The 25,360-nt window shown below is 30.9% G+C and overlaps 1 protein-coding gene across 1 annotated transcript; it reads left to right on the forward strand.

Annotated features, from left to right (window-relative positions):
- The first annotated feature begins 11,310 nt into the window (after positions 1 to 11,310).
- On the forward strand, positions 11,311 to 12,350 carry LOC132285981 (transcription factor MYB3-like). The gene is made up of 3 exons (XM_059788226.1): positions 11,311 to 11,565; positions 11,642 to 11,771; positions 11,960 to 12,350. Exons 1-3 carry the CDS (start codon positions 11,424 to 11,426, stop codon positions 12,285 to 12,287), a joined length of 600 nt encoding a protein of 199 aa, XP_059644209.1. The 5' UTR covers positions 11,311 to 11,423; the 3' UTR covers positions 12,288 to 12,350.
- The last annotated feature ends 13,010 nt before the right edge of the window (positions 12,351 to 25,360 follow it).

Raw genomic sequence — 25,360 nt, forward strand, 5'->3', positions numbered from 1 at the left:
CATGATCAGAATTATATTTGGGAGATGTTAACTATACTTCTTATGTTTCTTTAGCTATTGCCATTGTTATTATTGATAACCTTATTTGGAAAATAGTTAGTCTTAGAAGTTATCTGATTTACAGTTTTTCATGTTTTGATATAACAATACTTACTGGAGGATTTGGAAATAGAAGTCATGTGACATTGAGTCCTAGACAAGGCTACCTAATATTAACAGCTATCCCAGACTCTCTGTTAGGTTTGTAGAATGGCTTGTTTTGTTGTCTAAAATTTTGTTTATCCAGAAGACAAGTTTTCCCTGAAAATGTCTTCTAATGAGTAAACAGTGAGCTTTGAAAAAAAAAAAGAAAATCAAAATACTAACTTTTTATTTCAGAAGTCCAGTGGAATGCCGCTATTTTAACTCTGGTAAGTTGCTTTTTCTCCAAGTTGCTTGCACAAGGTTCACTGGTAAGACACCTAACCAGCTTAGGTTTTGCCATTTTGGAACTACTGGTTATGTAACCTAAAACGAATTATTTATTGTAAATTGAAATTTGAAGTTTAGAAGAAAGCTATGGTCAGATGTTGAATTGAGAGAAGCATTTCAATTCAATCGTTGAGAGGGCGTGCTCATGGTGAGAGTGCCCTCGTGATGGACATGCCCTAAAGTTTATACCTTAAGCATTAGAAATGCAATTTGGTATTTGCTCATATTTTTTTTGTGTAAATGTTTGTTTGTTCAGTTTTTTTATTTATTAGTATTAACTATTTATTTTTATTTTTTTATCTGGTTGATGATGACACATAAATGTGATATATTAGATGGTGTGTTCGGAAATCAAATGGTTTATATATAAATGTAGTCTATATATGGAGATTTCAAGTTAGAAAGAAGAGAAAGAGAGGTGGTGAATAGAACATGAGAGAGAATTTTTTGAAATTGTTGATAATTTTCTGAGAATTGTTCTATGAAAATCTTAGTTTAATAGTAATGTTTAATTTCAGTAAATAGCCTTTGTAGTTCTCTAAATAATTTCAAATTATTGAAAATTGTTTTTAAATAATTGAACTAAAACGGATTCTGTCTTGGGAGAATCAAATAAGAGTTGCTTTGTTAAAGAAGAAGAAAAATTTAGCTTTCAATAAAGTAGGAAGACAGATAAAGATGAATAACAATTTGCAAAACGCTTTCCAAGAATTCATTCTAAGCATGTGCATTACTTCTTGATTATAATGTATCTGTCATAAGTATGACATGCCTAGCATTCTTCTCCAACTTTTTTCATTTTGTTGTGGAAAACCTCTTAAAAGTAAAATTGTGTACCAATCTTTTTTTTTTTTTTTTTCCTTTCCCTTTATTTTACTCTTGCCATAAGTTATGATTGTTTGCTTTCTGTATCAGGGTATTGTAATATAGCCTGAAAAGGCAGATGATTCCTTCTTTGTTCTGCCCAGCTGGGAGCAGTAAGTATTTTTTTATTTACCTAAAAAATTTATATTCCAATTTTTCAATTAATTCTCTTCACCCCAATTGATGCCGTGGAGAAAAGGTGGAAATAAATATATGTAATGTTTCATGAATTTGGGGCTATTCCTTTGCCTGGTCCGGTGCTATTGGTCTGGGTAAGGGATAAAATATAAATATGTGTGTATAATATGGAAGGTGATATTCCAGCCCCAAAGTGCTCCACCCTCATTCTCAGTAAAAAAATATATATATATATAATAAATAAAAATGAAATGACAATAAAGCCCCTATATACATTGCGCCCCAAAGTGTTCTGTCTCTCTATCCTCTTCCTACGTTACCAATCACTGCTACATCCTTTTGCTTCGCTCTCTTATCCCTACAATCTTGGAGCCCTCCTCTCTCTCAAAGCTTCAATTTTGAAGGTATATTCTCGAGCCTTTTGATGTCACTTTTTCACTGGGATATTTGGGTCTGTTAAGTTGGATTCAAGTATGAGAGTAGTAGAAAGATTTAGCAAATGGAAAGATTACTAAACATAGGATTAAAACTTCGAATTGGCAACTTCATTTACAAGTGGAGGCCATGAGTAGACAATTCAGGAGCCGTATAGGATAGAAGGTCAGAGGAGAGAAGAAACAACCCTGAATGGGGAGAGAGAGAGAGAGGGAGGAAAGATGGGCTTTTCTGTCATTTCAATTTAATAAAAATATTAGTGGACAGCTGGTGGATGTATTTGGAGCGCGGATGTCACAATCCATATAAACCACCTTTTTTTTTACTTATTTTTTTATTTTTTACGGAGTATATTGCAACTTCATTATATCTCTACATATATTTGTTTCGACAATAAGTTTTTAGAGCGCGGAACTAAAGGGTTGTAAAATTATATCAAAAAATTTAATTTTGTTTTTAATATATACCCCATATCAAACTCGCTCGTATACAAAGATATGAGTAGTTGTAGCTAGTCTGATTTTATTGCTTCTTAATAGTTAATTATCCTCTTCATTTAAAAAATGAGTGTTCATTTTAAGAATCTTAATTTTTTGAAGGGCCATATCTAATTATGCGCCCCTACCTTTAAATTTTAAAGATTTAAATTATTAAGTAAATATTTTTAAGCATATTTGAACTTTTCTAAAATATTCTTATTTTGAGATATCTCAAAATAAAACATAAAACATGTATTCGAAGAGATAGGGGACAATCAATGAAAATTTTTAAGCATTATTGAAATCTATGAGATTTTTGAAAATTTGAAATCCGATATATAGTGACGCATTAAAAAGATGATAAAAATAGATCGTTAGGAGGAAGTTAATTTTTAAGAAATTTTTTACTGATAGTTTGTATCAGGCTTTGTTTCATTAGCTCAACCCTCCATAAAGATGATAGAGCTAAGTCACTCACGGGTGCTCTGTGAATTATTGTATTCACTTCAGAAATGATGCATGTATTGATTAGTGCTTCGTAGGGAAGAAAGTAGTTTGTTTTACTAATAAACCCTTGAATATTTAAATTAGTACATTAAAATGAGGTTAAAGATGTCTTTATCTAGCAGCCTTATTTTCATTATTCTCCTTCCTCTTTCTCCCACTTTTGGAAGGAAACATACTTCCATCCTTTCCTTTTTACCAAACTAATTATAAAAAGATAAGATATCACTTCCATGGTGATGACGGAAATAGCAAGAAAATAAAGGAAATTCTAGAAATTTATGAGGGAAATGTACTTTTGATAATCACATAACTTTTTCATATATATATATATTTTTTAACAAAAAATACGGGAAATTTTTATTTCTAGAGAAAATTATTTGAATTTACAATAATGTCATTTCTTTTATGGTAAGTTTCATGTTGGAAATTTTCTATGATTTTTTTTTATTTTTTATTTTATTTTTATATGTTAATCAAATACACAATGGAAAATATATTTCCTTTCATTCATTTCACTTTTCACTATTAATTAATTTGCAAACGATGCCTAGTTATCAAAGTTATACTCTTGTTCCAAAAAGAAAAAAATTGGAATAAGGAAAGAATTGTTATTTTGAATTTTCAGGAGGAGGAATATACTGTGTATATATATTATACACAAACATAATTGTTTCCTTTATATATTCCAATAATTGATGGATGAATTGTTTTATGGGGTTGCCTGTCTAGCAGGGAATGACCACAGCCTTAAATATGGCCGGTATTGACTAAGGCCAAAAGACTGGAAATCAGTACCACTGTATACGATTATTATATTTGGATCACTTAGTGACAAGTGCAACAATAGGACAATGATCATTTTTTCTTCCAAATTTTCATTGGACCATCATCGTATGCCATTATCTATGTGACAACATATGTGTTGACGACAGTATCGTTCGATTGAGACTACACAATTATGTGCATCTTTGTGGGTCCAAAAATATAAAACAATTGCCCTCATGGGACACTCCACAAGTTACATCCATGTGGGCCCGGAGTTGTTAGCAAAGTTTTTTTTTTTAAATCTTGTAACTCAGTTAATCAAAGAAGTTACTTGCGTTCGGTCTAGTAAACATTTAAAAATTGAAAGTAAGTCTGATTATTCTTTTTCTTGGTTCACGGTGGTTCAACCAATATAATATACTCTGTATATATTATACATATATGTATATGTGAAAAATAATATAAATTTTTTAATTGTACTTTTGAATATTCAAAAGGAGGCTAATGCAATAAAATCGTCGAGTCAATCACATAGGCACGACTATTCTTCTTCATGCATGATACCAATCTTATCAGACATTTGATGATGGTGATTTTTGTGTGTGTTTATATACTATATATACATGTATATATACATATGCCCACCGCATAAGTTACTACTTGTTGCAATAAGTTGGAATTGTGAGTTCTTTTTTTTAAAAAAAAAAAACAAATTGTGGATTTCTTTAAATTAAAAGAAATAAAAAGTAAAGTGGTGATAGAAAAAAGTCCTTTTGCTGTTATCTTTCAAACAAAAACCTTTATGTTCAATCAATCTCGTTGTTAGAAAATATTATTTTAAATATATATATATATTTTTAATTTTCGGTTCTTGACAAGGGTTTAGGTCAAGGTTGATATTAAGTCCATCTAGTGAGTTGTAAAATAATTTGTTTAAAATTGATGAATTAGTTATTTTTATTTTCTTCGTAAACATTTTACGATAATCATACACTAATATATATATATATATATATATATATATATATATATATATATATATATATTACATCGGAGCCCTATATATATATATATATATATATATATATTACATCGGAGCCCAATCAAAATTTTACGAAATTATCAATCAATTATTTAGATATTTTTTATTATTATTTTAATAAAAGCTAGTGTCATTAGGAGTGACGTCAGCCCTAGCTAATCGACCGGAGTTTGTGAAAGCCATTACCGACACAGGAGCATATGGAAGGTCTAAAGGGTACGAGCAAAAAATGTGGTAGGTTTCACATACCCTAAGATCATCTCCAATGCAAAATGTCATTTTTGCATCTCAAATCTATATTTTGAGAAGAGCTACAGTGTCAAAATACTATATTTTAATAATTCTGCTCCAATGATGCATTTCATCCAAAATGTTATTTTTTGACACAACAATCATTATTTTTTTTTTACCTTAACTCTTTCTATTGCAAATCACCATCCCTCGCTTTATGTATGGGCCAGTCTGTTTCTATAATAATTCAGAGAGGCAATACTTAATTTAAAGGGATTTTTTGTAATTACCTAATAAGACAAGGAGGTTTATTGCACTTTACCCAACATTATTAGAAACCAACTTGCCAAATAAGTACATTTCTGGATGGAGAATGGAAGAGAACCCTACAACAAACAAAAAATGCTACCGAATTATTGGAGACATTTTAGACAACATTATTTAAAAACATGTGGAGGTTGGTCCAATGGAGGTTTTTTTTTTTTTTAACACCAACAGGAAACTTCGATTAAGAAAGAGAACACATACAATCATAGAGAAGAGTATCTAACAACCACTGGGGCCAGATACTCCACTCAAGATCACCACATTTGGCTTCAAGAGCCTTCCTGCTCAACAAGTGAGTTACAACATTTCCTCCACGAGGAATCCAAGCTAAAGAAGAACCTACACATTCTTTCAAAAGAGCTGAAATATCATTAAACACCACACAGAGGGCTTCAACAGTGGGCTGCAATCTCATGACTGATTGGCAGTCCCCCTCAAACACCACATTCATATAGCCCCAACTCTTTAGAAGCAAAAGAGCCTCACGAAGCACCAAAGCTTCAGCCAAAGAAGAATTACTTACATGAGCAACAAACACTAAGGCAATCTTTATGGGTTGACCCAAATGGTTTTTGAGAATCATACCTCCTCCTCAAGAATGAGAAAATGAGTGAAAAGTAGCGTCGAAATTAAGCTTGTAAAAACCCTTCTCTAGGGCAGACCACTTTTCCAACAGGGAGGAGACAATAGACGAATGGAAAGAGAGAAGACTGTGTTGACGAGAAACCTCACGAAATTCTTAAAAATGCTTAAGAGCCCTTTGAACAGCATCAAAAGGGTCCCAAAATTTCATTGAAAAAACGAGATCGTACCTGCACCTCCAAATGGACCAACAGATAAAAGCAGCAAGCCCAATACAATTGGCAGAGGTGTCGGAAGAGCTCCAAACTGAGCAAAGGTTGACCCACCGTTTGGGCCAAAAGGAAGGCTGTTGGCCACCAAAATCAAATCTGAAAGGACTCAACTTCCACACGGTGCAAGCAAAAGGACACGTGCAAAGAAGGTGATCAACTGTCTCATCACAAAAACCACAGAAAGCACAACAAGACACCTCTGTAACCCCACGAGAACTGAGCTGGTTGTTTACTGGCAGCCGCTCATGAAGACATTACCACATAAAAATTTTAATTTTTCTATACGCCTAAATATGCCACACATCTTTCCAAATCGTGCTTTTACGGGCATCAGAACTACTACCTACATCAGATTGGGAAACATGAAAATTATTAAGAATTGAGAGAGCAACATGATAAGCACTCTTTACCGAAAACTGACCATCTGTAGAGAGACCCAAACTTTAAAATCAGCCATGCCATACACACTTAAAGGAATCTGTAAAATTAGATTACTGTCACGCCGATTAAAGTGTTGACGTACTAAGGATGAATTCCACTGATGGGTTGATGGGATGATCAAATCTGCCACAGAAGAGAAAATAGCGCCCAGTTTTCTTGAACTCATAGCAAGGTTGGACCTATCTGGAAGCCAATTATCAACCCAGCAGTTAATCGCTGAACCATCACCAGTGCGCCACTTCATGCCTCTTTTAATAACCTCCTTCGGTGAAAGAATACTCTTCCAAACTCAAGAAGCATTTACTCTATTGGGGGCCTCCAAAAAGTTACAATTCTTAAAATATTTCGTTTTAAAACATTTATACAACAGAGACCCATCACCAACCTCCATCCTGCAAGCCATTTTAGCCAGAAGAGCCAAGTTGAATGCTTCAACATTTTTGAAACTAATGCCACCATTTCTTTTAGATTTACAAAGGGTGTCCCAACTGATCCACTTTATCTTGTTAGATTTCTCTTCACCGCTCCACCAAAAATTTAGAAATTTACTGGTTAAGACATTGCAATTGGTCTTGGGGAGTCTGAAACACTGCATTGCATAAGTTGGGAGAGCTGAAAGAACAGCCTTAATCAGAACTTCTCTGCTGGCTTTGGAAAGTAAATTACCTTTGAGAGATTTGGTTTTGGAAGAGACTCTTTCAGAAATGAAATCAAACCATGTCCCTAGAGAAGAACTGGATTGAGCCCTTTGAGGTAAAGAGGTATTTGGAGAAAAATACAAACAAGATTTATCCAGGTTAATAAATTGACCAGTTAAAGCTTCATATCTGTCAAGAAGAGATTTCACCCTCCCTACCTCTAGATCCTTAGCCTTACAAAAAATGAGAGCATCATTGGCAAATAATAAGTGTGAAATAGAAGGACAACATTTCCCCATCTTAAGGCCAAAGAGTTGTTTTCTATGTAAAGACTCGTGGAACAGGGTTGAAAGGCCTTCGGTGCAGAAAAGAAAAAGATAAGGTTACAAAGGGTCATCTTGTCTCAGACCTCTAAAAGGAGAAAACGTATCGCCCATTTCCCCATTAATGAGAACAAAGTAAGAAACAGAAGTAATACAATCCATCAGCATATCCACCCATCTCCTATCAAACCCCAAGAAGATTGAGACATCCTAACTTAAGAAGATGAATAAATCCTTCTAGTGTTTCTCCATTTTTGGTAATTTCAATGAACTTTTCTGGTAGTGACTTTTTTGCACCTTTGAAAGTGGAAGGTTCTATTTGTGTACACGTGGTATGAGGAGATTAAAGTGGAAGATTCTAAAAGTATACATGAAAAATTATAAGACGATTTTTGACCATATATAAGATGAACAAAAAAAAATAATACTTTAAAATTAAGTATTGAAATTTTTAAGAGCTGAATTTTAAGTATTCAAATTTTTAAGCAATAAATAAAAAATAAATTTATTATTATTATTATTATTATGTTTTTTAAAATTTTAAGCGTTCAGCATTAAGTAATAAGTAATATCTCTGTCACTTAAAATTTTATCCAATTTTAAGCGGTGCTTATCGTTTTCAATAATATTCAAATTGCGTTACCAAATACACTTAATTAAATAAGCGCTTAATCATTTCAGAATTAAACACTGAATTAAGTTATCAAATAGTATTTTACTTATTTACAGACGAGTAATCTCCACCCACCGTTGACGTAGTCTAATCACAAATGCATAGATAGAGCCGGTTTGGGATTGCTTATCTAGCTTAAACGTTTTTATTTTAAAAAATTGCATTTAGATGTGTTTAGTAACCATAAGAAGCACTTTAAATTGATGCCAAATCTAGTTGAGTAGATTTGTAACTTATGAAATTGGATTGGGCAACTCTTTTTCATTAGACAAATTTGTCCATTTTATTTTCTATAATCACAATTACACCATTTCCTTAATAAAATTGTTATTATTAAATATGATAACATCATATTAAAGGATATTATTGTAAAATTAGCAAAAGAAGTGTTTTAAGAAAATTGTTACCAAATAAATTAAAAAATAATTTAATTAAGAAAAATATTTATTATAATGTGTCACCAAACACTTATATCGCTCCCTTCCATCACCACCACCTTCCATTGCCAAATTCAAGAACGGAGCCAGTTAAGGACCAGGAGGGCACGTGTTCCCCCTGGATTTTCTCTCTCTCTTATATTTTATATATATATATTATAATAATATATATATTTTTTAATAAAAATATGGAAAGTACCCCCTTAAATTTTCTCATTCACAGAGTACTTTTGTTTATAAATAATCTATTAGATTCTTAGTTTCCCAAAAAAATATCTATTAGATTCTTTTTATAATAAGAAAATATTATAAGACATGTAACGTAGAAAGAATTTCTTAAGAATCGTGGAAAGCTATGCATATATTATTAAATATCATAGATTAATTTTCTGAAAAGTTGAGATTAGTCCAAATTCATGGAGCAGTTGAAGAATTATTCTTCAATTCACAGAACAAATCATTCAGTTAAAGAATTATTATTCAATAACTGGACAAATCATTCCAATGATGCATGAATTTTAAGTGACTATCATCCAACTTCCTTTGATATGACTCAAGAGTAATTAAAATACTGAAAGAAATTGTTTTGTGTTATTAAGATAATGGTTAGAACGCATAAGTAGTACTTTGGCAGTTTTGAAGGGTTCATCATAAGTCGGGCCGTTTCAAAAAATTATGTTAGCGGAGGGAACTTTCGACAAAAAAATCCTAAAGAGAGTGAGAGATTCACCAACGGTCAATAGTATTATTCTTTTTGTCTCATATTAGTTGTCCATTTTTTTCTTTTTAAAGGTCTCAAATTAGTTGTCCTCTTTAAAAAATTAAAACAAATAAACTCTATATTTCTACTATTGTCCTTTACCTTTTTAAAAATTTTCAAACTTTATAATTATATATATTTAAATTAGAAGGGACAAATTAATAATTTTAAAAGGGGACAATGCATTAAATGCATGTCTCCTTAAAAACTCCTATTTCTAAAAATGGACCTTTAATATGGGACGGAGGTAATAATAATATGATCAGCATTATAATATAATATTCCTCAAAACCAATACTCCCTGCGTCCCATATTAGTAGTCCATTATTTCATTTTTACATGTCCCAAATTATTTGTCTTTGAAAAGTCGAAACATATTTTTTTTATATTTTCATGATCCTTTATCTTTTAAAAAATTTTAAACTTTGTAACATATATATTTAAATTAAAAAGAATAATTTGATAATTTTAAAATGAATAATGCATTAATTGCATATCCCTTAAAAATTTTAATTTTTAAATATGAACCTCTATTGTGAAAGGGAGGGAGTAATAATAATAATAATAATAATTAGCATTATAATTACTACTGTATTCTGTTACATCGAAGGAAAATAAATTTGACCTCTTTCTACTGCTATTTTATTGGAGAAAAGGACAAGTGATGGGACAGACAACATTCTGGGTCAAATTGTACCACGGTCCCACTTGTGCTGAATGGCATATTAATTTTGTCCCAGTAAAAAAATGATAAAAATTTGATTCAACCAAACAATTACTCCGTAAATTCGAAGCAGAATAAACTGGATAAACAATTCAACCAAATATTAAAATATTTGACGAGAATGGAAAATTCTGGATTGTAAAAATGGGTATTTTGGTGTTATTCAGCAAAAGTAGTAATCATTGGTGCACTCTAAAGTTAAAATCAATAATTGTGAAATGTACGCAAAGATAATGAGTATTCATTCATGTAACGTCGAAGTCAGATTTATAACACCTTATTTTTCCGTTAAAAAAATGAGTATTCATTCATGTAATGTCGAAGTCAGATTTATAACTACTTAATTTTCCATCCAATACTGTAGTAATGTTAGACAAAAATTTAAAAAGAAAAAAGAAACAATTGGTTCTGTTTTCTGAGAATAATTTTTTTTTTTTTTTAATTTTTTTTAGAATTTAAAAAATATTTTCTAAAAACACAATTATAGCTTGTGTCCATTTGATAGTTCTTAATAACTGTTTTTATAATTTTTTTTTTAAAATTATTTTTTTAAAATTACTTTTATAAAACTGAACCATGCATATCTTAAACTTTTGTTACAAATATTCGAATTTTTTAAAAAATTTATATAAAGTTCAAATTGAGTGAAGTTTCAAACTTCAAAACCTTGCATATCAATCAATACAAGTTGTGCCCATTTGGTAAGACACGATGATCCAACCATACATGGGTGAGCAAATCAAGAACAACAAGAACAAGTAAGGGAAACTTTAGGCACCTTTGATATTATTTTTTTGATATTAGTTTTTAAATTTGAGTTCATATCATGTTTAAAACAGTTGACATTGATTTTGAATAGTTCATAACATATCAAAATTTTTTGTATTACCAAATTGATAATATTATGTGTTTAGTAATTGTACCGTTAAAACTGAAGCAAATATTTGTTATCAAACATGCATGGTTATAATTTCTACCCAAACAAAACTCGCATGCCAAAAGGGCCCAATGATTGGAAGCATATTTCTTTCCTCTCTTCAAATGATTTGAATCTTGAGACAAACTCAACTTACTTGCCCTCTTACAGTCTACTTCCCATTCTCAAACACTGTGTGTGTGTAAGGTAGTTGAGGAGGTTCTTTCTTTACCCTCCCTGGGAGCCCATATTTTAATCCCCGCTGACTTACTCTCATTTACTCAAACATCAAAGTTTCAAACAAACTGACTCTCTCTCTCTCTCTCTCTCTCACACACACACACACACACACACACACACCCTTACAGCATATACATCTATCTCCCTGTGTGTACAATATGGCTCGGAAGAACGAAGGATCTAGTAGTAGTAAAAATGTCTTTAACAAAGGGGCGTGGACAGCTGAGGAAGATCAAAAACTAGCTCAGTATGTAGAAATCCATGGTGCAGAGAAGTGGAAAACAGTAGCAATTAAATCAGGCAATGTATCCTAGTTTTATGCTCTAACACAATTCATGAACCGCATTTTTCTAAATTTTGATTCGTGTTCTTGCAGGCTTGAACAGATGCGGGAAGAGTTGTAGATTGAGGTGGTTGAATTATCTGAGACCAAACATCAAGAGAGGCAACATATCTGATGCAGAAGAGGACTTGATACTTAGGCTTCATAAGCTACTTGGGAACAGGTTAGTGATAATACAAAGTGACAAAAACCATAATGTAGTTTAAATACAGTTGTCTCAACCTATGAGCATTATGGAAACGACAACATTAGTTCATTTGCTTCTACTTAATGATTCAAAAGAAAATTAAGATGATTAAATTGACATATTTAATCTTATGTGTTCTATTTTTTTTTAATTTTTTTTTATAGGTGGTCATTGATTGCTGGGAGACTTCCAGGACGAACTGATAATGAAATCAAGAATTACTGGAATTCACATTTGAGCAAGAAAATGAAACATAAAGAAAAAACAGCAGCAACTTCAACGGCACAAGAGACTACGCCTCAAAAAACTGTGGCCATCCATGAGGCCGACAAAGAAGGCATTGATGGAAGCGGATACATGGATCCTAGCTTCAATGCAAATGAATTCTTTGATTTCTCGAGTGAAGGCACCTACGGGTTAGAGTGGGTGAATAAATTTCTTGAACTCGATGAGGATCCATGGCTTTCTGATAAAAAAAATGGAGGTCTGTAGTAAAGTTTCTGCCGTTGAATTTTTTTTAGTTGGTGCAGAATTTTAAGAGAATGCTTGTGGATATATGTTCTTTAGTTAAACAATCATGGATTGCTAAATATCAAGATAAACGGCCTAAATTAAACAACTGAATCTTTTAGTATTGGTGCATAGACATCAATTTCTTGGTACAATTATTGTCCGAAAACTAAGCAGCATTTACAACCAAGGTTGTACTAGACGAAGCTTCCATATCTATATCTATTCTATACTATTATTAAATGTGCAAAGTGTTCAGTATTTCATTATTTCAGTATTTATTTATTAATTGATGTAAATTCTATAATACTCAAAATTATCTAATAAAATTAAAATTAATTCAAATTAACAAAATATAAAAAGAGTTTAATTTAAAATTAATTCAAATTAACAAAATATAAAAAGAGTTTAATTTAAATTACAAAGTCCCACATTGGTTTTAAGTAAAAAGAATTGTATGAAAGTCTCTTATAAAACTATAGAATTAAAGAAATAATAATCACACCTTCTCGACCTTTTGGTTAAGATCAAGTGTAGTACTAAATTTTTTTGGGTCGGCCTTTTGGCTAACCTTTCTTGGTCTTTTGGCTAAGTTCAAGTGTTGTAGTACTTTCTCGACCTTTGTGCAAAGAGTTTTAGTATTATTTATTAATTGATATAAATTCTATAAAACTCAAAATTACCTAATAAAATTTAAATTAACAAAATATAAAAAGAGTTTAATTCACAATAAAGAGCTCTCATTAATTATTATATCCCACGATATAAATTCTATAAAACTCAAAATTACCTAATAAAATTAAAATTCAATCTATAATCAATTGTGCTTGATCAAATGGTCCATAAATTAACCTATTTATCTATTTATTATTATGAATTTTATTAATAAAAGAAAATCTAATTAGAGAAGAATTATTAATATAAAAATATTTATTAATTGATATATAAAACAAAATAATTTTTCTAAAACTCTACCATAAATTAGCTTTTATTATGAGTTTCTTAGTAAAATTAAATATAATTAGACAAAGATATATTTAAAGAAAATAAAATAATTTCTATAAAACTCTATCACAAATTATCTATTTTATTTTCAATAAAACTATATCACATTAGACAAAGATATATTTAAAGAGTTTCTATAAAACTTTAGTACAAATTACCTATTTATCTATTTATTATGAGTTTAATAAAAGGAAATCTAATTAGACAAGTATTGTTAATATAAAAACTTATTTATTAATTGATATAAAAAGAGGTTTTAAAAGAGTTTCTATATAACTCTAACATAAATTACATATTTATCTATTTATTATGAGGTTTTTTTTAATAAAAGTAAATCTAATTAGATAAAAATTATTAAAATAAAAAATGTTTATTAATTGAAAATTATCTGACAAAATCATGCAAAGTGTTTTAATATTTCAGTATTTTTTTATTTATATAAAAAAATATTTATTAATTAATATAAAAATAGTTTTTGTAAAAATAATTTCTATAAAACTCTAAAAATTACCTGATAAAATCAATCACATTCTATACAAAACTCTAATTTTTAGTTCAATATAAAAAGAATTGTTATTTTTTATAGATAATTATCACAATATAACCGGTCCAGCCCAGTTATGATTATGTAATTATCAGAAAAGGACACATGTCATCATCTTATTAATCTAAGAAGCTTATAAATAGAGGCATGGAGGAAAGGAGAATGGGTACAGAAATTGAGAATTCTAGAAATCTAGAATTCCAGAGTAAAATACGGAAACTCTGAGTTTCAGTATTTATTTATTTACATAAAAAAATATTTATTAATTGATATAAAAAGAGTTTTTATCTATACTATTATTAGATGTGCAGTATTTAAGTACAAATTACCTATTTATCTATTTATTATGAGTTTTTTTTTTAATAAAAGTAAATCTAATTAGACAACAATTATCAAAATCAAAAATATTTATTAATTGAAAATTATCTAATAAAATCATGCAAAGTGTTTCTCTATTTTAGTATTTATTTATATATATAAAAAAATATTTATTAATTGATATAAAAATAATTTTTGTAAAAATAGTTTCTATAATACTCTAAAAATTACTTAATAAAATCAATCACATTCTATATAAAACTCTTATTTTTAGTTCAATATAAAAAGAATAGTTATTTTTTTATGGGTAATTATCACAATATAACCGGCCCACCGTGTTATGATTATGTCATTGTCAGAAAAGGATATATGTCATAATCATATTATTCCAAAAAGCCTATAAATAGAGGCACGGAGGAAGGAGTAGATAAATTGAGAATTATATAAATCTAAAATTACAGAGTAAAATACAGAAGCTCTGCTCATGAGTTTCAGTATTTATTAAAAATAATTTTTATTTATACTATTATTAGATGTGCAAAGAGTTTCAGTATTTATTTATTTTTATAAAAAATATATATATAAACACTAATATATACATAATAAAGAGTTTCTATAAAATTCTACAAATTACCTATTTATCTATTTATTGTGAGTTTTTTAATAAAAGAAAATCTAATTAGACAAGTATTACTAATATAAAAAAATTATTTATTAATTGATATAAAAAGAGGTTCAAAAGAGTTTTTATAAAAAATTCTAACACAAATTACCAATTTATCTATTTATTATGAATTTTTCAATAAAAATAAATCTAATTAGACAAAAATTATTAAATAAAAATATTTATTAATTGATATAAAAAGAATTTTTAAAAGAGTTTATATTAAACTCTAACACAAATTACCAATTTATTTATTTATTACAAGTTTTTACTAAAAGAAATTCTAATTAGACAAAAATTATTAATATAAAAAATATTTTTTAATTGATATGAAAAATTAAATAATTTTTTTAAAACTCTATCACAAACTTCTTATTATTATGATTTTTTTTTTTAATAAAAGCTAATCTAATTTGACAAGAATTATTAAAATTTAAAAATATTTATTAATTGATATAAAAAGAGTTTTTAAAAGAATTTCTATTAAACTCTAACACAAATTACTTATTTATTTATTTATTATAAGTTTTTTTAATAAAAGAAAATCTAATTAGACTAGAAAAACTCTACCACAAATTACCTATTTTATTTTTAGTAAAATTGTAATACATTAGGCAAATATATATTTTAAGATTTTCTATAAAAACTCTAATACAAATTACCTATTTATCTATTTATTTTGAGTTTTTTTAATAAAAGGAAATCTAATTAAACAAGTATTGTTAATATAAAAAATTATTTATTAATTCATATAAAAAGAGGTTTTAAAAGAGTTTCTATTAAACTTTAACACAAATTACCTATTTATTTATTTATTGAAATCTAATTAGACAAAAATTATTAATATAAAAAAATATTTATTAATTGATATATAAAGAGTTTTTAAAAGAATTTCTATCAAATTCTAACACATATTACCTATTTATTTATTTATTATGAGTTTTTTTAATAAAAGAAAATATAATTAAACAATAAAATATTTAAAGAAAATAAAATAAATTTTATAAAATCTACCATAAATTGGCTGTTTTATTTTCTATAAAACTCTATTACATTATCTACAAAACATTCAACACGTGCATCGCACGTGCCTTTTCCTAGTATAACAAAATGCCTAAGAACAACTTGGTTCTCCAACTCCCAGAAAAACTTTTTAACATCTAGTTCCAGGCCCCGATGAGGCCCGAGCATCAAATTTTCGTCGAAATGACATATTTTTCCGCTTTCTGGCTTGGGTTTGGGATACTGTGACATAAAACCCTAGTTTTGAATTCAAGAATTTAAGTTGAACAAACGGTAGAAGAGTGTTGGGATTTGCATGCCCTAGTATAGCAAATTGTTGCTTTAAAGTCATTATTCTTTATCTGAATATTATTATTAATGCATTATACAATGGGTGAATGTAATGTATTATTTTTCGATTTATTATGGAATTGATTGTGTCAACTTAATTACAAGATATATTTATATATGTATGTGATGGCAATTAATACAAGGTTATAAATAGTAATCATAAATGATTCAAAGTCGGTAATTATGGATGGACATTTAACTAACTAAGACTTGAACCGAATCGACGATAGGTTGAAATATGTTGCGAGAGCCGTCGTATACAATTGCTCTCTATCTTTATCATGGCATTTGCGAGATCGGGTTAAAAAGAAAATAGGCTTGTTTCAAGAGTCTTACATTGATAAAGTTCTGACCAGGTTTGGAATGGAGAACTCTAAGAAAGGGTTTTTACCATTTAGACATAGATTGGCTCTTTCCAATGACCAGTCCCTCCCTAGACTGATGAGGAAATTGAGCAAATGAGGCGGATACCATATGCTTCGGCAGTTGGGAGTCTCATGTATGCCATGGTCTATACCAAACCGGACATATGCTATTATATATGGATTGTCAATAGATATCAGTCCAATTCTGGACTTGACAATTGGTCAGCTGTGAAGAATATCTTAAAATACCTTAGCAGAACTAAGAGTCTCATGCTCATTTATGGAGGTGATGATCTGGTTCCAATCGGATATACGGATTCTGATTTCCAATTTGATCTATATGCAAGGATATTTACATATGGATATGTGTTAAAACTCAATGGAAGGGCAGTTAATTGGAAGAGTGTTAAGCAGGGTTGTACTGCTGACTCAACCATAGAAACGGAGTACGTTGCTGTTAGAATTAAGCAGAATTATTCACTAATTGGCATTACAGCTGTATTGCTGAGCTGTAGTTACCGTATATTGACTATTTGTTTGTATCTTTTAATTAGTTAATTAGTTTCCTTATTTTGTGTGGTAGGTAGGATCTCTAAAAATTAATTCAGGATTGTATAGTTGTCATTGACTTTATATAGCTGGCTGTTTAACAGTGTGTTATAAATAGGTTATATCTTATCCTCTAAAAGATATACACAGATTATTTTTCATCTTGTTTCTTCTTTTTCCGCAAATATGGTATCAGAGCAAGGTTGCTGAATCTGACTTCTTTGTGCCTTTTTTTTTTTCCTCTCTTCCAGCCCAGCCTTTGTGCCTCTTTGTGGCTGCTCTCTTCTATAGTTATTCTTTCTTTCTTTTCTTCTTAAATGGCAGAAACTCCAGCTCCTGTTGTGACAAAACCAGTGATTCACTTTAATAACCCAACCTTCCAAATTACTCCTGAGAAACTCAATGGAAAAAATTTCCTTGAGTGGTCCCAATCAGTGTAGCTTTTCTTCAAAAGTAGAAGGAAAATGGGATACCTTTGAAGGACCATTAAAGAACCCAAAGAATCCGATCCTTCTTATGATTCCTAGGAAGCGAAAAATTCCCAAATCATGACATGGTTAATTAATTCCATGACTCCAAGAATTAGTAAACAACTTTTTTTCCTTTCCACTGTAAAAGAAATCTGGAACAGTGTGACTCGGAGCTACTCTAAGAAAGGAAGGGCTCCACGAAATTTTGAGCTAAAAAGGAAAATTTAAAACACCAAGCAGGGAGATTCCTCCATGACAGAGTATTTTAATACTCTTATGGTGTTATGGCAAGAGCTAGATCTTCACCAATGCTGTGAGATCAATGATGCTGAAGTCGCTAAACAATTTGTTGAGATCTTGGAGGAGGATTGTGTTTTTGAATTCCTTGCTGGACTCAACTCAAATTTTGATGAAGTTAGTGGGAGGATTCTTGAAGAGGAGCCTCTTTGCTCTTTGGTGGAAAGTTTCTCGTATGTGAGTAATGAAGAAGATCGGAAAGCAGTTCTCTCTAAAACTGTTGTTTTCGAAGTCTCAGCCCTCTTAACTGAAGGAGTTCCATTTAATGCTGGACTATATAAAAATCCTAATAAAAAGGGAGAAACCGACTTAAGGTGGCGTGATTTTTGTAACATACCACAGCATACTAGACAAATCTGTTGGAGATTGAATGGGAAACCTCCCACTGGAGACAAGGGAAGTCGCCCACCGCAAAGGAAATCCTTTTAAGCAGTGGCTGATTCTATAGAAAATAATACAGAGGATTTCTCTAATGATTAGATTTTCTCTAAAGCACAACTCGATGCAATACACCAAATCTTGAGGCGTGCTGGTTTCTCTAGTATATCAAATTCTTCTACTAATAATTCTGTTTCCACTAGCCACTTTGTTCAGTTAGGTACTAACCCCACTGCCCTCCTGAGTAGCGCCAATAAACCTTGGATTATAGACTCTGGAGTTACAGATCACATGACTGATAACTCCTATGATTTCCTAACATATAATCCGTGTTCAGGCAAAGATAAGGTTAATATTGCCGATGGGTCGTTTGCTCCTATTTATGGAAAAGGTTTTATCCCTATATCCGATACTCTGTCTCTTTCATTTGTCCTACATGTCCCAAATTTTACTTGTAATCTTTTATCCATTAGCAAAGTCACAAAAAATCCAAACTGCTCAGTGACTTTTTTTCTTACTTCTTGTTTGTTTCAGGATCTAGCCTCGGGGAAGAAGATTGGCAGTGGTGAAGAGAGAGATGGGCTGTATTATCTGCATCCTGGAAAGGTGACTGCTCAGGCCCATACTTTAGTCAGTAATAAAGAAAATCTGATATGGTTGCTCCATTTCAGATCTGGTCATCCGAACTTTAAGTCTTTTAAAGTGTTATATCCTGATTTGTTTTCTGGTTTAGATCTTTCGGATTTTCAGTGTGAAATCTGTGAACTTTTTAAAAGTCACCACGTTCCTTTTCCAATTAGTAATAAAATTTCTGCTATTCCTTTTTCTATGGTTCACAGTGTTGTTTGGGGACCCTCCCGTATCCTATCCTTGTTTGGCTTTAGATGGTTTATCAGTTTTATTGATGATTGCACTCGTACTTCTTGGATTTATTTGCTTTGGAAAAAATCTGAGGTCAGTAATATTTTCAAGTCTTTTCATATGATGATTATAAATCAATTTCACACCAATATTCAGGTTCTTAGATCCGATAATGGGGGGGGGGGGGGGGGGGGGAGTATTTTAATGAAACCTTGGGAACATATCTGAATGAAAATGGGATTTTACACCAATCTTCATGCATTGATACCTCTCAACGGAATGGGATAACTGAGAGAAAAAATCAACACTTACTTGAAGTGGCAAGAACCTTAATGTTTTCTAGGAGTGTACCTAAGTGTTATTGCAGTGACGTTATCCTTGCGGCAGCTTACTTGATCAACCGAATGCCCTCTAAAACACTCAATATGAAAACTCCGATTAAATGCCTTAAATCCTTTTCCACAAATGAAAGCATTTTCAATTGCCTTCCTTTAAAAGTCTTTGGGTGCGTTGCTTACATTCATCTTCTAAGTAGAGAAAGGTCTAAACTGGATCCTAAAGCACTAAAATGCATTTTTCTTAGTTACTCCCCAAACAAAAAAGGCTACAAATGTTTTCATCCTCCCACGAGGAAATACTTTGTCACAATGGATGTCAAATTTTTTGAAGATTTCTCTTACTATCCTAGGTCTGATCTTCAGGGGGAGATTAGTGATGCCAAGGAAGATCTTTCCTATGATCTCTTAATAAATCTTGATTATGTTCCTAGTACTCTACCAGAACAACCGATTATAATGGAGGATCTTTAAGTTAAAAAACCAGAGGAGAACAGAAATGTGTTTTAGCTAAACACTCCACTTGTGTACTTACGAAGAAAATCTAGTCAGACTATACAGCCCGACACTTTCACTCACAATCAATTTTCAACTCCAGAGTTGGAAAGTAAGCACCCGGTGAGTCCTTGGTCAGGTAGTTCACCTAATCCTTCTTTGATACAGGTTGATACAGATTTAGATATTCCCATAGCTATCCGAAAAGGGGTAAGGTTATGTACCACCAAACATCCAATTTCCAATTTTTTATCTTATCATCAAATTAACCCCTCCTTTCAGGCTTTTATTTCTCAAATTTCTACAGAAAATATTCCTGCTAATATTTCTGAAGCTCTAAAAGACCTGAAGTGGAGAGGAGCAGTTCTTGAGGAAATAAAAACTCTACAGAAAAATGAAACTTGGGAAATTGTAAATCTGCCTAAAGGGAAGAAGCCTGTAGGATGCAAGTGGGTTTTCACGGCGAAGTATAAATCAGATGGGTCAATAGAAAGATATAAGGCGAGACTCGTTGCCAAAGGGTTCACTCAAACCTATGGCTTATACTATCAAGAAACATTTGCCCCGATTGCGAAAATGAACTCAGTAAGAATTTTGTTTTCTCTTGCTATTAATATAGATTGGCCTTTACATCAATTTAATGTAAAAAATGAGTTTTTTCATGGTAATCTAGAAGAAGAGGTTTATATGGATTTACTTCCTGATTTCAGAGATTCAAATGATGGGAAGGTTTGCAGGTTAAAAAAATCTTTATATGGGCTAAAGTAGTCTCCTAGAGCTTGGTTCAAAAGATTCTCAAAGTTTCTCGTAAAGTGTGGCTTCTTGCAAAGTCAAGGAGATCATACGTTATTTTTCAAGCATTCTCCTCATCAAAAGATTACAATTCTCATTGTCTACGTTGATGATATTATTGTGACAGGGGACAACTTCAAAGAAATTAAAGATATGAAGACTCAACTTGCAAAAAAAATTAAAATTAAGGACTTAGGAAAACTCAAATATTTCCTAGGTATGAAAGTAGCAAAGTCAAAGGATAGTATGTTTGTTTCTCAAAGAAAATACATTCTTGACTTGCTTAAGGAAACGGGATCTTTAGGAAGTAAACCAACAATGACTCCAATTGATCCGAATCATAGATTGGGACTTAACATTGAAGAAAATCCAGTTGACAAGGGGAGATATCAAAGGCTCGTCGAGAAATTGATTAATCTATCCCATATAAGACCAGACATTGCCTATACTGTAGGGGTTGTAAGTCAATTTATGCACTCTCCCTTGGAGTGTCATATGGAAACTGTTCAAAGAATTCTGAGGTATCTAAAGGCTATACCAGGCAGAGGACTTCTATTTAAAAAATCTAAACATCTCTTAGTGGAAGTTTACACAGATGCCTATTGGGCTGGTTCAATCACTAATAGGAGATCTACAACAGGTTATTGTACTTTCGTAGGAGGCAATCTGGTTACTTGGAGGAGCAAGAAGCAAAATGTAGTTACCAGGTCCAGTGCAGAAGCAGAATACAGAGCTATGGCTTTGGGAATTTGTGAGATTTTATGGATACATAAGTTGTTAAAAAAAACTTAAACTAAAATCTACATCTCTTATGAAAGCGTTTTGTAATAATAAAGCTGCAATAAGTATAGCTCACAACCCTGTTCAACATGACCGCACTAAGCATGTCGAAGTGGACAGACACTTCATCAAAGAGAAAATTGAAAGTGGACAGATTACTACTCCGTTCGTAACAACTCATCAACAATTGGCTGATATACTCACAAAAGGAGTTACAACGGTACTCTTTGAAGATTTAAGAAGCAGGCTGGGAATAGTTGACATCTACTCACCAGCTTAAGGGGGAGTGTTAGAATTACAAAAGAATTATTCACTAATTGGCATTACAGCTGTATTGCTGAGCTGTAGTTACCGTGTATTCACTATTTGTTTGTATCTTTTAATTAGTTAATTAGTTTTCTTATTTTGTGTGGTAGGTAGGATCTCTAGAAATCAATTCAGGATTGTATAGTTGCCATTGACTTTGTATAGCTGGCTGTTTAAGAGTGTGTTATAAATAAGTTGTATCATATCCTCTAAAAGGTATACATAGATTATTTTTCATCTTGTTTCTTCTTTTTCCGCAAATAGTTGCAGCCTCTGAGGCAGCAAAAGAAGCTGTTTGGTTGAGAAACTTTCTAATTATACTATAGGTTGTGGAGCATATAGATCGGCATATGACTCCTTATTACGATAATAGTACGGTTATAACCCAAACCAAGGACCTAAAGTTTTATAAAAGAATAAGACATATTCAGAGGAAACATCATGTGATTCGTGATGTAGTAAAACAAAGAAATATACTCGTTGCCAAGATTACATTGGAACACAACCTGCTTACTGATCCATTCACAAAGGCTTTACCGATCAAGATTTTTAATTGTCATATAGAAAATATAAGAGTTAGATGTGATTCGAATTAGCTATGAGGGCAAGTGGGAGCTGTTGGGATTTGTATGCCCCAGCATATCAAATTTTTGCGTGGACTGCATGTAAAAGTCATTGTTCCTTATCTGAATATTATTATTAATGTATTATACAATTGGTGAATGTAATGTATTATTTTTTCGATTCATTATGGAATTGATTGTGTCTACTTGATTACAAGATATATTTAAATATGTATGTGATGACAATTAATACAAGGTTATAAAATATTAATCATAAATGGTTCAAAGTTGGTAATTATGGATAAATATTTAATTAACTAAGACTTAAATTGAATCCACGATAGGTTGAAATATATTGTGAGAGCCGTCGTATGCAATTGGTCTCTATCACTGTCATAACATTTGACTCTCAAACATGAGAGAAGTATAAACTATTTTATTAATTAATAATTACTTTGATTTTTCGGCGGATGCTTTGAGATCCAAAGACCAGCACTTTTGGTAGTTATGTAGTTAATAGTTAAAGGGTTATATTATCAATATTTGTATCAGTGCTACTTGTATTTATTTTTTATTGATTATGGTTGATCACAAATTAAATTCGAATGCCTTCGTATATTTTAGACAAAATATTTTCAATGTATTAATTTACTAAATTATTATTTTTGTCAAATAAATTTTTATTGTGATCAAGCTGGAAATAATCAAAGATATCAAAATAAATATATTAATTATGTAGTCGGATTGATGGCTTTATAATCTGATAAATAATTATGCATAGAGGGGTAAAAATGCAACATTGACTTAGAGGTTATTTACTATTTAATTGGAGTACGTCCAATTAATTTCTTTTAGTAGTATAGAAATTGATTTGTGAATTAATTGAATTGGGTCCATGGTATAATGGATCAGGCCAATTATTAATTTATAGTAGCTAAGAAAATAGTAAGCCCAAGCCCAACTTGATATTGGAAGTCCATTAGATTTGAGATATTACGTGATTTTAGAGATTGAGAAAAATATATTGTCTTTAATTTTTATTTCTAGATTTTTAGGGTTAACTTTCTCATTTAAAGGAGGCTATACAAGCCTTACCTCCAAGGTCATTCATTAAAGTTTATGAATGATTCCTAAAGGAAAGATCACTGACAAGAAGAAGGAAATCATAGGAGAAATGATCTAACTAAAAGATCTACAATAAGTGAAAACATTCACTTTAGAAGAAAGATTTAATTTTTAATATAATAATTGAATAATTCATCTTCTTATTTTTGCATAAAACTTGTCTCTAAATAATTAATCAAGATCCATATATAAAAACCCCTCGCAAAGTTTTAAAACTTCAATTTTCCCATCAAGGATAGCTTGAATTGACTCATGTCACCACCAGAATGTCACAGCTCAAGAGAACAATAAATTCAGAACATCAGTTGTGGAATGACTGTAGTTTTTGAAATTTGAGGGCATTTTATGATTTGATGATTCAGTCTAATTGATTTAACATGGCCAAGAATAATAGTAATTTGAGTCCACCAAGAACTGAGCACAGTCCAGGTAAAATGGCACTATCTTGACAACAAGAGCAACGTAGTTGACTCCATTACCAAGTCGACATCAACGTCACAAAATAAAGGAAAAAACAGCTGGATTTGTCAATGTGAAAAAGAAAGCCATTAAAATCATATGATGGTGATGAACACCAAAGTGTTCATGTTATAGATTCCGAACAAGCCACATATTTCCATACTAGATCAGCCAATTTTTTATTTCTGCTAACACAAAGTTTCTATGTTTTGTAGCTTGAGTCGCAGCTTTTTGAAGGGCCATATGCACCCCTATTATTTCAAGACCTTTTAATTTTAAAGATTTAAATTAGTAAGTAAAAATATTTTTAAGCATATCTGAACTTTTCTAAAATATTCTTATTTTGAGATATCTAAAAATAAAATATAAAACATGTATTCAGAGATGAGGGGACAATCAATGAAAAATTATAAGGATTATTGAAATTTATGAGATTTTTGAAATTTAGAAATCCGATATATGGTGACACATTAAAAAGACCATAAAAATAAATCGTTAGGAGGAAGTTTATTTTTGAGGAATTCTTACCGTTAGTTTGTATCAGGCTTTGTTTCATTAGCTCAAACTCCATAAAATATGATAGAGCCAAGTCTTATAAGCCCTTGAATATTTAAATTAGTACATTAAAATGAGGTTAAAGATGTCTTTGCAAGTTTATCTAGCAGCCTTATTTCCAAATTTTCATTATTCTCCTTTATTTATTTATTTTTTGAAAGGTAAAGATTAATTATATTAAAAAGAAGAAAGTTACAAAGTGGCCCAAGAGGAGTTAGCACAGTGCTAACTACAAAGAGAGGCCAAAGCCCAATGGAATTACATGATAAGCCCATTACACTAAAGACAAACCATGGGAAGGCCCAATCCAAGCCTAGCAATTTGAAGCACATGACCGTTACAGGCCAGCAGTTACATTCCGGTGATCAAGGAGAATTCTCCGTCGAGTTCGCAGTCTCATTCATTCAATCTGGTGGTTTCTCCGGTGGACGGATTACCAAACTATTTTGGAAGGAAAATGTTGGGTGATGAGAGATGGCTCATACTTCCATCCTTTCCTTTTTACCAAACTAATTATAAAAAGATGATAGCTCTCCCCAAAGGTAGTGTAAAAAGATAAGATGTGATGGAAATAACAAGAAAAGAAATGAAATGACAATTTTTTAAATACTTTAGAAGGAAAAAGAAATTTTTGAGGGAAATGTACTTTTGATAATCACACAACTTTTTCATAATTTTTTTTTAACGGAAAATTTTATTTCTAGAGAAAATTATATGAATTTATAATAATGTCATTTCTTTTTTTTTTTATAGTGAGTTTAATTTTCTATGATTTTTTTTTAAAATTATGTTAATCAAATACACAATGGATTCACTTTTCACTATTAATTAATTTGCAAAC

This window comes from Cornus florida, unplaced genomic scaffold (assembly GCF_030987335.1).
Source record: "Cornus florida cultivar Cherokee Brave unplaced genomic scaffold, ASM3098733v1 CherokeeBrave_3.0.0_Hap2_Chr11, whole genome shotgun sequence".
Classification (NCBI taxonomy): domain Eukaryota; kingdom Viridiplantae; phylum Streptophyta; class Magnoliopsida; order Cornales; family Cornaceae; genus Cornus; species Cornus florida.

Bases quoted from the DNA above. Each gene is read 5' to 3' on its own strand.
- LOC132285981 (XM_059788226.1), top strand. From the start codon at position 11,424: ATGGCTCGGAAGAACGAAGGATCTAGTAGTAGTAAAAATGTCTTTAAC. The intron at 11,566-11,641 runs GCAATGTATCCT...GTGTTCTTGCAG, and splicing joins AACAGTAGCAATTAAATCAG to GCTTGAACAGATGCGGGAAG. The intron at 11,772-11,959 runs GTTAGTGATAAT...TTTTTTTTATAG, and splicing joins CATAAGCTACTTGGGAACAG to GTGGTCATTGATTGCTGGGA.